Genomic DNA, 15187 nt, shown 5'->3' on the forward strand with positions numbered 1-15187 from the left:
CTGACAGTTGACGCCAGGAGGAGACAGAAGAGACAGAAGAGACAGAGAGACGGAGGAAGGCAGAGGGATAGAGGGAGAGCAGCGGACAGGGAGAAGTGGCATATTAGGAGGATTAGAGAGTCGATTCAATGCGGCGACTCTCTCCTGGACAGGATTTCCCCAGCTATGCCTGGGAGGCCTCCCCTGCTTTAAACACACAGGCAAGTCAGGACAGAGAGAGAGAGGTGAAGTGGGGGAGGAAGAGAGAAAGAGGGAAAGAGGGAGGGGGGAATCTTTATCTTTTCAAGAGTGTTTGTGAACTAGTTTTGATTAGCATAATGAACTAATAAATCCTTGCCCTTCAACAGAGAGCCGGTGTATTCCCCTCAGACTTGCCAGAAATGAGCAACAAAAATAACACATTTCAATCTTCTCCAACATCTTGTTTTACAAATTAAAAACAGTGAAGAAAAGTATTCAAACAGAACTGTGGGCATTATATCCTGCTCCAAGAACTATTGAAAACACCCAAAGAGCTGTGACTGTTGCCTTTACGAGTTAAGGACATATGTCTACACAAGGAGGAAGAGGAGGGGGCAGGGGATGGTAGGCAAGGGCCAAGAGTGTGCTATGGGAAAAGTATGTCTGCTATGCATGGGTTGTTTGGTGGCGGGATTTGTGGGCCAGAGCATTGTTGCTCTCTTGACATTGAACTTGGGAGATTGGAGACAAAGGAGAGGGGGGTTAACCACCCTCCTGAAAAGTATAAATGTGTATATGTGTAAAAACACACACGCACAGGCTAAGAATTCCGCGCTCCCAACACCCACCCAACCAACCGCCCCCCCCCACTTCCTTGCAACTCTGCTTTATCTTAACTGTCAACACCTGGCCCAAGCAGGAACCTCTCTCTATCTGTGAACTTTAATCTGGCCCTGCTAGGCAAACAGCGCCAGGCTCGGACAAGGAGAGCGATTAGTCTGTCACGTTGCCCTCCAGTGCTTCAGCGGGGAGAGGAGGAAACGAGGAAGGGAGAGGTCGGAAGAAAAGAGAGAGATTGGGACATAGGAGGATATATAAAGTTAGATACAGCATTATGAAAAAAACATGAAGGGAAGAAAAGAGTGGTGTGGTAGGGAAAAAGAGATGGGGGGCGGGGGGCAAGACAGGGGGAGAGACAGGAGGAGATGGGAGGGTTGCTACAGATATAACGCAGACGCTTCACTGACCTGACAAGGCCACAGACCAGAGATATGGTGGTGAACTTCCACCCCCTGTGACGGGTGATTCAAGCTGAGCCATGCAAACACACCTGGGTGCAACACATCCAAACATGTATACACACAATGCACTTTAAATGTGTGTTTATATGTGTGTGTTCTGGTGGTTAAAGGTCCAGTGTGTAGGATTTAGGGGGATATATTAGCAGAAGTGGAATATGATATAATAAGCATGTTTTCTTTAGTTTATGATTACCTGAAAATTAGAATGAGCTGTTGATATCTACATAGGGAGCATGTACTTGTCTATGGAGATCGCCTGTTGCACCCCCCTGTTTCTACAGTAGCCCAGAACGGACAAACCAAACACTGGCTCTAGTTTGGACCATTTGCATTTCTGTGTCTTCTGGTTATGCATCAGCCATCGTAGTTCACAGCCCCTCTGTGACGAGAGCATTGCAAAAACACTGATTTTTCAATGTGAATCTGCTTTTTTAAGTTTAAATGACGGGTCCGTTTATTTTGGAGAGGAAGACACCAAATAATTTTGTTCCCAGTAAACACCTTCTGAACTCTGGCTCATAAGATATTGGAGGTAAAAGTTAAACACACGTTAGCAGGTGGGCTAGCAGCCTGTCTCCAACATACAGCATCAGAGAAAGACTGATTTGTAATGTGAAACTGCTTTATTCAGTGCTTTTACTGCTTAAATCACTGGGTCAGTTTGTTTTGAAGAGCAAAAGACCTTTACTGATAATTCGACTTCTGATAAAAATATCTGGATCTTAAGTTATAAAGGGTGAGCACACATGAGCAGGTGCTAGGCTAGCAGGCTGTCTCTGACACACCAAGCAGCATCGGAGGAACACTGATTTATAACCTGAAACTGCTTTATTTAGACTTTTTAGCCATTTAACTCACTTGGTCTATATGTTTTGGAGAGGAAGAGACCTCTGCGGACAATTTGGCTCACCATAAAAACCTCCTGAACGTCTGGATCTTAAGTTATCAGAGAAAAAATGTGAGCAGACATTAGCAGGCGCTAGGCTAGCAGGTTGTCTCCGACATGCCAAACAGCATCAGAGAAACACTGATTTATAACCTGAAACTGCTTTATTTAGTGTTTTTAGCTGTTTAAATCACATGGTCCATATGTTTTGGAGAGGAGGAGACCTCTGCGGATAATTCGGCTCACTATAAAAACCTCCTGAACAATAAACACTGAAGGAATTCTAACCAGGAGAAGTTTCAGCTTGATATAATCTGCAGCAGTCATCGCTAAACCCCCTAAAATTTTACACTGTGCTCCTTTAAGTCTTATGAGTGTTTTGTAGCTAGACACCAAGGATGCAAACCACAACAAAAAACCAAAGCACCAAATTCAGATATGTATGTAATACTTTTTATTTTTTTCAAGACAAAATGGCTGAGTGAAGAGAATAATGCAGACAACAGCTGAAAATAGAGTGGCATCTCCGTAACTGAAAAAACAACAACAACAAAAATCTGTAAGTCGAGCAAGAACTCATGAATGTCGGTCAATGACCTTTGGTCATCAAACAGAGAAATTAAGCCATCACAATTCATCAGGAGGGAGAAAAAACAGGCTGATTTGTTTTGCAGTGACTCCGTTCTGAACAGAGCGTGTGTGTGTGTATAGTCATAATAAATAACGTCGACCAATGCCGTAGGTCAACTTCAAGTTCAGTTCAGAACAAATAGCTTGAGAGTAAATACAGAACACAGGATGAAATCAGGCTGAAAACTCAAATGTACCTCAATACCATCAGCAATGATAACATGTACCAAACTTTTATTCTTTCTATGATTTCCGTTATATTTAGAATATGCCTTGCATATGAGATGTACCATATTTAAATTATAAAGCACCATGGTTCTTTTGGCAATGAAAAAAACAAAAGATAACAAAGAAAACTGTAGCAAAAAAAAAGAAAAAATGCTTTTCAGATTGATGTTGGATTGATTGCATATGACAAAAGGTCTTTTTCAAAAAACGGCTGGAATGTTATCAGGTGGTACATGTTCAAGGACAGTAAAAAGTTGGCTACCGAGAAAACCCAACAATAGCTTGTATTACTGCATATAAAATGGCAGGAGAGAAAAATATATAAAACAAACTAAAAAGATATGTACAACCACCTGTTTTTACCTCATTGTGGTCACTCCAGCGGGACTGCCTGAAAAGGCCATTACATGACCTCTCACCCTTGGGGAACTCCACAACATTTTATTTTTCAAAAACATACTTATTTTCAAGCATACAAATTATTCACACTATATTATCCTGCCAAATTAAGAAAATATACGGTGGCAGCTTGTTGGGATTTTTTTCACTACAGAAAAAAAAGGGTACATTGAAACCTTTAAAGAGTACAGGCAAAACAGTTAAAAATACAGGCTCCAACATAAATACTATAAGTGCCTACACTAAGTGAACATTAATTTTAAATACCATTCTAAATACAGGAAAAAAGTAGACCATAAATGTGTTTTGAACATAGGAACTTACATGAGTGTGCATTTTCCTATGTGTTTTAAGTTCTCTCTATATATTTATATATCATAAATCTCTCCCCAATGCAAATTTTTGTTCAACCTGAAGACTTGTGTATAGTAAAGGCAGAAAAGATGAGAGACATGTTCATTACAGTTCATTACATAGTGATCAAGTCCCGGATGTCACCGAGACAGGAAAGAGAAACGACAATAAACGATAAAAAAAAAAAAAAAAAAATTGAAAACAAAATTTAAATAAGGTTCTCCCCTAAAGATATTGAAGTGAAAACTCAACAACACAATTTACTTATCTTTTAAAATCAAATTTGTAGACTTTTTATCTTTCTGTACTGAGCTGTATATTTCTATAGTTGGTATGAAGCAGGATATTTCTATGGCGGTTCCTGCATTGATACCCCCGAGAGCCAAACTGATGTTCAGTTCTCGGGAGGAGACATGGCTGGCAACAGTTTCTAGTTCAACTCTTTCTCTTTTTTTTGTCTTTTTTTCTGGTTTTAATGCAAAGCAATGACACCACACTAATCTGTCAGCATAAGAGCAAGTTTTCCCTTGAGCGTCCGACTGTAAACTGGGAAAATTGAACAGTGCACGTAGGTAGTCCCAGATCTGGAATCTGGTCCTCATTTTATACTCAACCGACTGTACCTCCGATTAGAGAGACAGATACAGAATCCAAGGCAGAGTGACAAGTGCTATATCTTCAACAATGACGGGTGATGGAGATTTAAAACAAAAAATACAACTACCACAATGAGGTCTAGAGCATGTTAACTGAAAAGAACACAAAATGCGAAAATTTGACTCTTAAAAATTGTGTGGAAGGGGTAATTTGTTGATTTTTTTTCTTAATATTCTATTTTCTAAATTCTGATTCTTGACTTTAGATTTGGACTTTAAGATCGTTTCCAATGTGAGTTAATAAAAAAAGTTTCAGATTCCTTAATTGTTCCTAAGATCTAATGCAGTAAAGAGAATAAGCGCTATAAGGACATAAACATTTGAATTGTAGAGACACCTGGTCAACCCCACACCCCACCCCGCTACCCTTACCCTCCGACACCCACCCAAAACCCCCCACCCTCACCCGAAATCTGTCTGGCTTAACTAAAACCCACTCTGGTCTCCAAGTGGCTGCTGGCTACACTGCTGCCTGACTGACACAGAAGAAACATAATTCTGTGCTACTTACAAAACAAAAACTGCAAACTTTTAATTTTCAAAGAAAATAAACACTCTGGAAAATTAAGAGCTTTACGTTGGTTAAAACAACTCGTCGGACTACCCTCTCAGTGTGGTACACACGTACCGGAAAACATAAACACCTAGACCAAAAACTCTACACACCTACTCCTTTTTTAGCATGTAACATGCCGGTAAACAGAATCATAATCTGGAGAATAATATACATGAGTCAGGCAGATAAATGATTTACCAGAGGTACACATAATCTTTTTTTTTTTCTTTTTTGTTTCAGCTGGTTCCTTATGCTCTGCTAAGTCACAAAATGACAGGGTTGTGCAGGTGCTTGATGCAAGGACCTGCTTATTCCATATGTGCACAAAAATGTCCTGTAATCTTCTACAGCTGAAACTCCGAGCTTATAGCAAAAAGGAGGATTAACTAATGCAGGTAAAATATCCAAGGCACTCTTTGTTGTCATTTCACACCATACTGTTAATTTCATTGCTGTTTGTCAAAGAAATATTTCATGGCGCTAGTGCCTAGCATTGTATAGGCAGCCCAATTTCTATATATTTATATATATATCTTATCTCAATCTTGCATGGAAAATCTTTCACAAAGATCAGTTTTAAGTGTGACCCTGCTTGTCTTGATGTTTTGATAATATGACACCGTCCACTATGTTTGAACACAAAACTGTACATGATATGTAAAACAGTATGTACTGTATGCAGCATGGGTTCTCATAACTAACTTTTTTTTTCATGTTGAAGAAATCAAACGTATCAACAGCAACACATGTACAACCAAACCCACCAGCCGAGGACAATTTTCTCTCTAAGTAGCCAAAACACACCGAGCATGCTGTCCAGTTACAAAAAATACAAAACGTGTAAATTATTGCACAATAGAAAGGCTCAAAAAGTTTTGCGTTTGATGCAATAGTATTGCCCCAATGATGGATCATGCATTCAGCTTTTTCCAGTCGGGGATGATAACAGGGCTGTACCGTGTACTGGTGTCTAACCCTGTTGTCCTTTCCCCTCACTTATTGGCTAGTTAGCCAGGGTTGCTTTTTAGCCAGGGGAGCTGAAAGAGAGAGAGCTGCCAGCATGCTGCTCTTTGCCTACTCAGTCTTAATGTCATTAGCCAGAGGGCGGTCGCTGTGCCACTTCTTCATGTGTTTCTCCAGAGTGCTGTATACACTGAAAGGCATGTGGCAGATTTCACATTTGTACACGTCCTTGCCCATCTGTCCATGGGTCTTCATGTGGCGGGTGAGCTTTGAGCTCTGGGCGCACGCATAGCTGCAGAGCTCACACTTGTAGGGCCGCTCTCCAGTGTGACTGCGTCGGTGCACTGTCAAGTTGCTGCAGTTCTTGAACACCTTGCCGCAAAACTCACAGGTGTCACTGCGGCGGCCGTCCTTAGAGCTCGGCCTGCCGTTTCCGCTGCCGCCATGGGGAGTGCTGGCCCCGCTGCCGGTGCCGCTGCGTCCTGAGGCGACCCGTTCCCCGTCCAGCTCGCCGGGCGGAGTGGAGAAGCGCAAGCTGCCATTTTCCGACGAGTGCTCAGATGAGGAGGCGAAGGGCGATTGTCTGGAGTCCCCACCTGTGAAGTTGATGAATGGGTCCTTGAGTTGTCGTGAGGCAGCATAGCCAGCTAGCCACTGGGAGTAGACGTTCTCTGTGTTTGGGATAGTGGGTGTGGGGGGGTCAAGGTCCTTCTCCACCTTGATGCGCTTGGAGATGGGACTGAGGGAGCCGGGGCTGACCCCTCCACTCAGCAGCTTCCTGGACAAGCTGTCAGTGGATATAGGTCCCAGGCCATTGATGGTAGTGGTGGTTCCATCATCTGCTCGGTCTGACTCCATGGCCGAGTCCTCGTCGCCAGGCCCCCGGGACGAGCTCCGGCGGTGAGGGTGCAGGGCCTCACTGTTCTGGTGGTGGCGGGCCCCCTCTAGCCGCAGGCTAAAACGATAGTCATTCCTTCCCTCTTCTTCTTCCACTCCAGGCTTAGTCTCAATTTCCTCCTCCTCCCCCTCCTCCTCTTCTTCTTCCTCTTCTTCCTCCTCATCTTCTTCCTCCTCTTCCTCCTCCTCCTCTTCCTCCTCCTCTTCTCCATTTTCTGGCATCAGGCCATTGTTCTCACTCTTGAACTTGGCCACCACTGACTTGAGAGCATCTGTTGCGCTGCCCATCAGATCACTGGTACCGGGTTCAGGAGAGCTTGCAGTTGATAGGCCGTCATCTGACTTGGCATTAAGCACCGAGGACTTGTTCTGACAGTGCGTCTTCATGTGTCGTTTCAGTTTGCTGGCCTGGGTGCAGGCATGGTTACAGAGGTGACACTTGAATGGCTTCTCCCCCGTGTGGCTACGCCGGTGGACGATTAGGTTGCTCTGGAACTTGAAGGTCTTCCCGCAGAACTCACAAGACTTTGCCTTGAGAGGGGTGCCTGGCTGGGCGGCGTTGGATACGGGATTGGGGGTGGAGCGTGAGCCAGAGGGTGACTGGGAGGTGGAGAGGGGAGGTGTTGCTGAAAATGGAGGCTTTGAACCTGGCTGGAATGGCTGCAGCAGCCGTTGCATAGGGCTGGGCCTGTTAGGGGAGAGAGGCGGGGAAGCCCCGGTGGCATTCCCCGCCAACTCACGTAGACGTCTAGAGAAGTCCATTGGAGGGGCTTCTAGTGGCACTGAGTTAAGCCTCATCACTCTGTCAAACGCGCTGGGATGGTGGGTTGCCAAGGCCAGGTCATCTGGGCTGAGGTGGTGGCGTGGTGGCGGGCTGAACAGTGGTGGGGTTCGGGGGTAACGGCCCTCGCGAGGCGTGGACGCTGAATCTCTGCCAGAGCCAGAGCCCGGCATCCTCAGGAGGCTGTAAGGACTGCCATCAGCCAAGTGGACGGCATGGAGGGGAGGCTGGGAGGAGGCACAATCACCCCCCATTCCTGGAGCTGCAGCCACGCGGGGGGTCAGGGGGCTGCCAGGTTCGCTCTCCAGGTAGATGCGGAAGCCGTGGGTGTTCTGGGCATGCTGGAGCAGGAACCAGGCACTGGTGAAGGGCTGCTTACAGGTGGTGCAGGTGTAACTGCTGGGCTCATCTTTATCTGACAAAAAAAGGGACACAGAGAGAAACAACAATTTTAACTGACCTGTTAAAATGATAAAACAGACTCACTGAGTGTGCTACACAGTTCAATGATGAAAGTGAGGTTTTAAAATATGTAACAAAATGTCCAATATGATCATCAAAAACTGAGAGAGCGTGGCCGAATGTAGCATCACTATTTTTTTCATTTTCTAGCGCTTTCAAAATAAAACCCCGTACATCACCAATTATTTCTGGCCGGACATGACTGTGATTATTTACAAAATCTTTAAATGGCTCCATGAAATTAGATGAAAATAAATTTGTGAACAGAAAAATAAATCACCTCACTTGTGATCATTAAGCATGACTGAATCTTAACACGCTGCATTTAAAACAACAATAACATATATGTGATAGAATGTGCATTTTATATATTTATTTTTAAACACGTATGCACTTGCAGTCGACGCTTAATAGGTGTATGAATAAAACAATAATGAGAGATATCTCAGGCAGCAAATACACAATTTACACAGTTGAGAAGGCACAGGAATATTTCAAACAATAATTGACTTTCAATAGCACTTGCACACTGACCGGAGATTTGCCTGACAATGCACGCCTAATCTCGTTAAACACACTCATCTCCCCTCCAATGCCATGTTTACAGAATTAGCATGGCTAAAGTGGGACATGTATCTGATGCTGCATATTAATGCTGAATACAAATAAGAGGTCACATGTTAATAAATTGTACCAGCGTTTATCACAAAAAAACACACATTTCACAGCGCAAAGAAGCGAAGGGGAAAATTGTGTATGAGTGTTTGTGTGTGGGTGGGGAGGCTCCTATGAAAATGCATTTCATGCATTACTTTTCTATTTCTGATATTTCATGCTTTATGGATTTATTTAAATCCTCTCAGGTGAATAGAAAAGGAGAAGAAGGGGAAAGCAGAAGTGAGAGATATGCAAAATAAGAAGCATCCGCCACTTGCAAATGTGCTCCCTCTTTCATCTTTTGGCTTTCTTATCCTTTCTTCTCTTTTTTTTTCTTTTTTCACTGGAGGGCATTTTTTCTGAAGTCATTTGCAGACACTGAACCCAAAACCATGGCCATACTGTGCTCGAGAGGGAAGAACAAGGGAGAGGGAGAGACGACGATAGGCCATGTGTGTCTGCGTGTGTGTGTGTAAGTGTGATTGCGACTATGAACGATCCCTAAGATGGTGGATGGACAGTCTTGCATGTTTTAAGCCTGCTGTGGCTGAGAGACAAAGGGGTGAAGAAGGGGCAGAAAGAGAAGACGGCTGCTGAGAGAAAAGAGGGATGTTGTGGGTGAGCAATAGACAGAGCAGATTGGTATTTTGTGGTTCTCCTTTCTATCTCATGTGTCCGCGGCCACCATGGCCCCCTCCGAACAATCTCACTTAAAGACCAGAACACGGCATAAAATGTGCACCCAATCAAACCTCCACGCAAACCTTTTTCTCTTGACTGAAAAGAGTTAGAGGGGGGGCTATACTGGTAAATTATGGATCATTACAATCTGCAAAAATTACAGTTAATTGCTGCCACCTGCAAGGGGCTTTGACCCACTATGGAATTTTTCCATCATAAAAAAGCCATTTGCCCATACACGTTTTTGCTCCCTCTCTCATAAGCACAAATAAAATGTGCCCATTACACTGACTTTGGCTATATGTATGTTTCCTGATTATGTGTGTGTTTTTATGGCTTTAAATAGAAAGCCCCATATCACTCGTAAAACGGTTGCAATAACCTGGCCTCTCCTGCTCACTTTGCTTTGATTTGCAGCCCATACACACTTCCTCAACCCTGCCTTAATGTGTGAGCAGAGAGTGCATATGCATGAAGAGGAAAATAGATGTTGTTTTTTTCTGTTATTGTGAAGAACGAGAGAGGGAGATGGGAGGTTGGCCAGAATGTCGTCTTCTCCTCTGAGACACAGCCGCGTCCGTCAGAGGAAAGAAAGCACTGAGGGATCGCGGAAGTGAAGGAAGGAGGCAGGGGAAAAAGGAAGGGAGGGAAGTGTGGCGTGAAGGGGACATTCCTAATGACAACCCGCCACATTTCTGAAGGACACGGCAGCCACAACACAGCACTTCAAAGCCGGTAGTCAATTCATTTTCTTATGTATCAAAAACAGCATGTCTTGTGCTATGCAATCACAAGCCCATCTATGGACATTTGACAAACTGTGCTCGTGCAAGAAGCAGCGACAATAATTGTTATTCCCATCCAGGCAGTGGACACATTGATGGGCATCAACAAGCCTGACCAAAGCATGCCCAGATTCACAACAACGGCAGAGAGGATATCTAAATAAGCTCGCAATTGTCCTTGATAGCTGTCCTCAAAGGGATGGAAGGACAGTTATTCAAAAGGAGAAAAGACATTCTGACAAGGCGTTTGACGGCCTTGAAGGGTTTTTTTTTCCTGCTACTAAGAAGAGCGGAGAACTGCGCGAAGGAGGAAGGATGATCTTATAAACGAGCCTGTCCTCTAATGGAATAAAGGAGAGCTCCCTCTCGCTCTCTCCGTCTGTTTCTCTCCTTCCATTAACTCTAAGTCTGTGGAGAGTTAGGGCTGGAGAGCAGGAGAGCTGGGGCTAATGCTGGATCTCCAGGTCCCTTTGAAATAGGATCAGCAGAGAGGAGAAACCACACTGACAACCCCTTAGCTGCCATTTCATGGCAGAGGGCTGAAAGAGGGGACTTTGGGTGGGAAGAGAAGACGGAAAGCCTATAGGAGGAGTGAGAGGGGCCAGGAGGATAAGGAGCAGAAAAAGTGGAAGAACGATAATCACAAAAAAGAGAAATATAAAGAAGTAAAAGAGGCAGAGGAGCGGTGTAGAACAGTCAGAGGAAAAGAAAGGGCGGGTTAACAACTCCTTCAAAGCCATTTCAGCACATTGCAACACAAAGCAGGGGGAGGCTATTATGGTGTCTAGTGGACACAGTGCACCGCTATCAGGCCGAGAATATGATCCAGGGCTCAAGCAGAAAAGCACAAGGCCGACTGACGCAAGGGCAGGGGGGAAATTATGGCGCCTTAAACAGCAGATATGGCCGCCTGTAGCTGCTGACACCACATTCACTCCACCGTACCAGACAGCAGTGTTGACCAGACAAAGCAACACACACACACACACACACACACACACACACACACACACAAGCAGTCTAGGAGGCTGAGGCATCATGTACACTTTGCTCATGCAGATTGCTCTATTGTTACCAAACCCAACCCCCAAACCCTGCCTGACACGCACTCTCTCAATCACCACGCACACAGAGGAACCATACCACCCCCTTCTCCCTTCATCCCCTCAGCCAAAACACAGCCACAAACACAAACAAACAAAACAACAGACGCCAAGACAACCGTGACCTTGACCCTGTGCTGGCAGGTTAATGATGCGTTAAAAAAAACTGTCATCAACTGTCTCTCCCCGCCTTATTTCTCAATCAAACCCACCATCCATCGACTGTCCTCAAACTTTCCAGCCATACACCCAAAAGCTTGCAGACTTTGGCTTGACCTCCACATTCTTTTTTTTGTTTTGTCCTTGACCAAGCCTGATAGTGGGCTCAGGCCGTCCTGGTGTGACCACGCAGCTCTCACTGATATTGGTCATTTAGCTAATGGAGGAACGAGCTAACAGGATTAGCTCGCAGGGCCCTTCCAAAAGGAGAAGGAGGAAGAGGAAGGCGCAGAAACGCAGCGTGTCCCCGCCATTTCCCAAAGCCATCAGTTGCCCCGGGGCTCGGGAGCACTCACACACACCTGAAAAGTGATTATGCTAATAGCAGGTCTTTGCCAATATTCATAAGTGTTTATAGGTGTTGGAGTGAGTGCCTTGGGAAGACGGAGGGTTGTCAATACAGTGCCTCTTAAGTGTGCCTCAGCCGTAACTGCCGTTAATGTGATTACTACTCTGTTTATGTCATTAGGGTATTCACAGTCAGGGATTGGACAGGGGTGAAGGGGGAAGCAGGAGAGGACAGGTTGAGGAAGAAGGTGGGGAATTAGTGGAGAATCCGAGGCACCCATTAGAGCTCTTCTTCAGTGTCGTGCATTTTCTTAATTTGTCTGTTGTATATGGCTTTCACCTGACTTGAAGGTCTGAGTGGAAAATAATTGTTAAACTAGTAAACTAAAATCACTTGTCGGGGGTTTAAGTGTGTGAGAGCAGCACTTTAGAATGGTTATTTTTGCATTTAAATTATCAAAAGTTGTGGATAGCACTGTTTTCGTCACCCCTCTGTTGAGGCACCTTGCACACTGATCCAATACTAAAAGCTGGAGCAAGAAACACTGGAGTCCAATGATTGCCAAAGAAAGAATCATCACTCTTGCTCCACAAGAATTCAATGCAGGTGGCTATTACGAACTCCATGCGACCCCGCCTATATTTAAGAACACTGTCTGTGGTGGAAAGGCTAAACACATCTAGGGTTTAGGTGCACATATGGGTTATGTACCGGTTCTAAGGGCACCATATGAAAAGTGTCTGGTGGAACTGCAGCCTTTATTTCATTGCATTCATTGGTGTCTCGTGTTATCACCCTGAGATGTTTCATCAGTCCCTGCAACCATCTTGTGTTTGCAAAAATACCTGATAGAGCAGCTGGCTGGCCCTGACCTTCCTCCTTACTTCTCTACCTCTCTCTGTTTGCCTGTGTTTCCCTGCCACAGCCTCTCACACACACACACACACAGGGCTCTCACACACTCACTTCTTTGTCCCGGGCCAGACTCGTTGTGGTGCGCTCAGCCACTGGCCACAGACAAAAGGCTTGTTTGACCAACACTTGTTCCTGAGACAAAGCCGGATGCAGGAAATACGGTTTACTAAACAGAAAGCCAGCCGGGGAACAGAACAGGCCTAAATCCTCAGCCTTTTACAAGTCCGATGTGGACCGGGGGCCTGTGACGCTGGCTGGTGTTGGTGCCACACATCACACAATTGGAAGAAGCTGACCACTAACCACTAAACACACGGAGAAAAGTGAAAAAAGAAGCAGAAAGAGGCAGTAAGAAAAAGAACGGAGAGCTAAGGGAGAGGGGACAGAGAGAGGTAGACTGGGTAAAGAAAAGCCGAGCTGGCATGAACAAGCAAGACGGGGGAGGAGGCAGATCTCCAGATAAAGATGCATGGTGGTCTTTGAGGGCCTGTGCCCAGTATAAAGTAATCTGCTGGCTGTGGCTTTGTCTCCAATCAGACTTTCACACTTCTTACCTTTCCTCTCCCCTTCTCCTTCTCCTGAAAGTTGATAAGAGCAACAGTGGAACTGAGGCGTCTCTCTCAGCCACTAAGAAACCATTATGGACAGATGGCACCCACACAGGGGCCAATGAATGCATGCACCATACACAATAGATGAATGTGTGTGTGTGAAGACAGTGTGTTTTTAATATGCATGTGCTTTTGCATGCGTGTGAGTTTTAATGGGCATGCATGCTCATTGTTAGCGAGTGACCACATGACTGTATGCATGTATCAATGTGTGTGTGTGTGTGTGTGTGTGTGTGTGGACATTAGTATGTAATACACTTGCTACAATCATTTCAAAATTAGCATCGCTCTGCGCTGTCTGTTTCCCCGTGTAACCCTACTCCCTTTCATCTTTTCTCAGTTGAACTGCGTTTGAACTGACCATCCACCCACCCATTCGTCTGTCCGTCCGTCCATCTCTCTATCCTTCCATCTATCCATCCGCTCCGACTAAGCCCAGCTGGACAGCTTCGTGCTCGGGAGCGGCTCGGTCCGGCAGACCTTATAATAGCCCGGGCCGGCCGTGTCTCTGATGCAGATCATTATTTGCTCTCTGCTTACCAGTGATGGTGGGAGGCCGCACGCTGTTGTTTCTCATCCCAGCTCTAATGGTACAGTGAAAAGACCTCTGGGCTTCTAAGCTTAACCAGTCTAATTAAATGGACCATCGCTTATGTAAGCATCCGCAGAGATTATTTATTGAGTTGGGATCCGCTTCGCAGGATCAAACTGCCGTCAACAAAAGCCAACGCTCGACGGAGAAGGTATTAAATAAAGGAGTGGAATCAAAGAAAACTGCAAACTGCCAAGTGTCAGTTTAAGCACACATATCCAGGTACATAAGAAGACTTAATCAAGCAGGAGTATTTTTGGACTCGGGCAATATCCCAGATGGGCGAGGAGTCTCTGAGCACTTCAGAGGGGAAATGTGAAAAGTGTTCTGTCAAAGAAAAGATATGTCTCAATAAACTGCAGCTTAACGGGGGGAGGAGAGAGTAAAATAGGCTAATGGAAAATATAACAAAAAAAAAATAGAATTCAATAGAATACAATAGCACAGAAATCTCTGCCTTCTTTACTTTCAAAATACAGGCTGCAACATTCAGATGAGAGCGTCCGCTGTCTTTCCTTACAAGCATCATCCCTGTTTGAAGTGTACAGACATGAGGCCAGCAGCCTGAGCTTCACTATCTCTGCATAGCTCAGCTTATGACAGGCTGGCGTCCCCGCAGAAAGGATGGAGGGGGACCAGGGAGGTCGACTAGCTGCACATTTCTGCATAAATCTCCAGATAGATAGCATCAGGAGAAGAGAAACAGGGGAGGGAGGCAGGCAAGCAGCGGAGGATGATAAGGCCCCCGGGGCAGGGCATTCGACACTGTCAAAACTGTTTCGTCTCCGGCTATTGGACGAGTGGAGCGCGTTATGAGCCTGCATACCATTTGCCAGGACGCGATTCGGCTTCACCGGAGCATACAGGGCCCTGTATCTGACCTCTGTGCTTTTCCCCCTCTTCAGTCTTCACAGACACGCAGGGAGCTGGACAGAGCAGCACAAACGCCGCATGGAAAAAGACTATAAAGATTTGATGTGAACACATAACAGTCACATTACAGTACAGCTCTGATAACAGCTTCAGTGGTGAATATTCTGAGCAACATGAGGCACTGACTAAATCATGAGAAGCCGACATGTCAGTTGCCGTTATATTGTCACAAAAAACAAACAGCTACAACATAGTGAACTGAACGGGCGATGTGCAGTCAAATCAACTGACAGTTAACAGGAAAAGCATTAAAAACCACCAAAGTTGTGCCTTCAAATACGTAGATACAAGTAAAGGAAATTATAAACATAAACTGCAGACTGTCAGG

The 15187-nt window shown here is 45.1% G+C and overlaps 1 protein-coding gene across 1 annotated transcript in view; it reads right to left on the minus strand.

Moving 5' to 3' along the window:
* Positions 1 to 2585: 2585 nt before the first annotated feature.
* LOC117255747 (BCL11 transcription factor A-like) overlaps positions 2586 to 15187 on the minus strand; it is a 40109-nt gene continuing 27507 nt past the window's right edge. The window contains exon 3 of the mRNA XM_033624909.2: positions 2586 to 8027. Within this exon, the coding sequence (XP_033480800.1) occupies positions 6046 to 8027 (1982 nt within the window). The 3' untranslated portion in view covers positions 2586 to 6045. The remainder of the gene's footprint in view (positions 8028 to 15187) is intronic.

The sequence above is a fragment of the Epinephelus lanceolatus genome, chromosome 3 (genome assembly GCF_041903045.1).
Source record: "Epinephelus lanceolatus isolate andai-2023 chromosome 3, ASM4190304v1, whole genome shotgun sequence".
Classification (NCBI taxonomy): Eukaryota; Metazoa; Chordata; class Actinopteri; order Perciformes; family Serranidae; genus Epinephelus; species Epinephelus lanceolatus.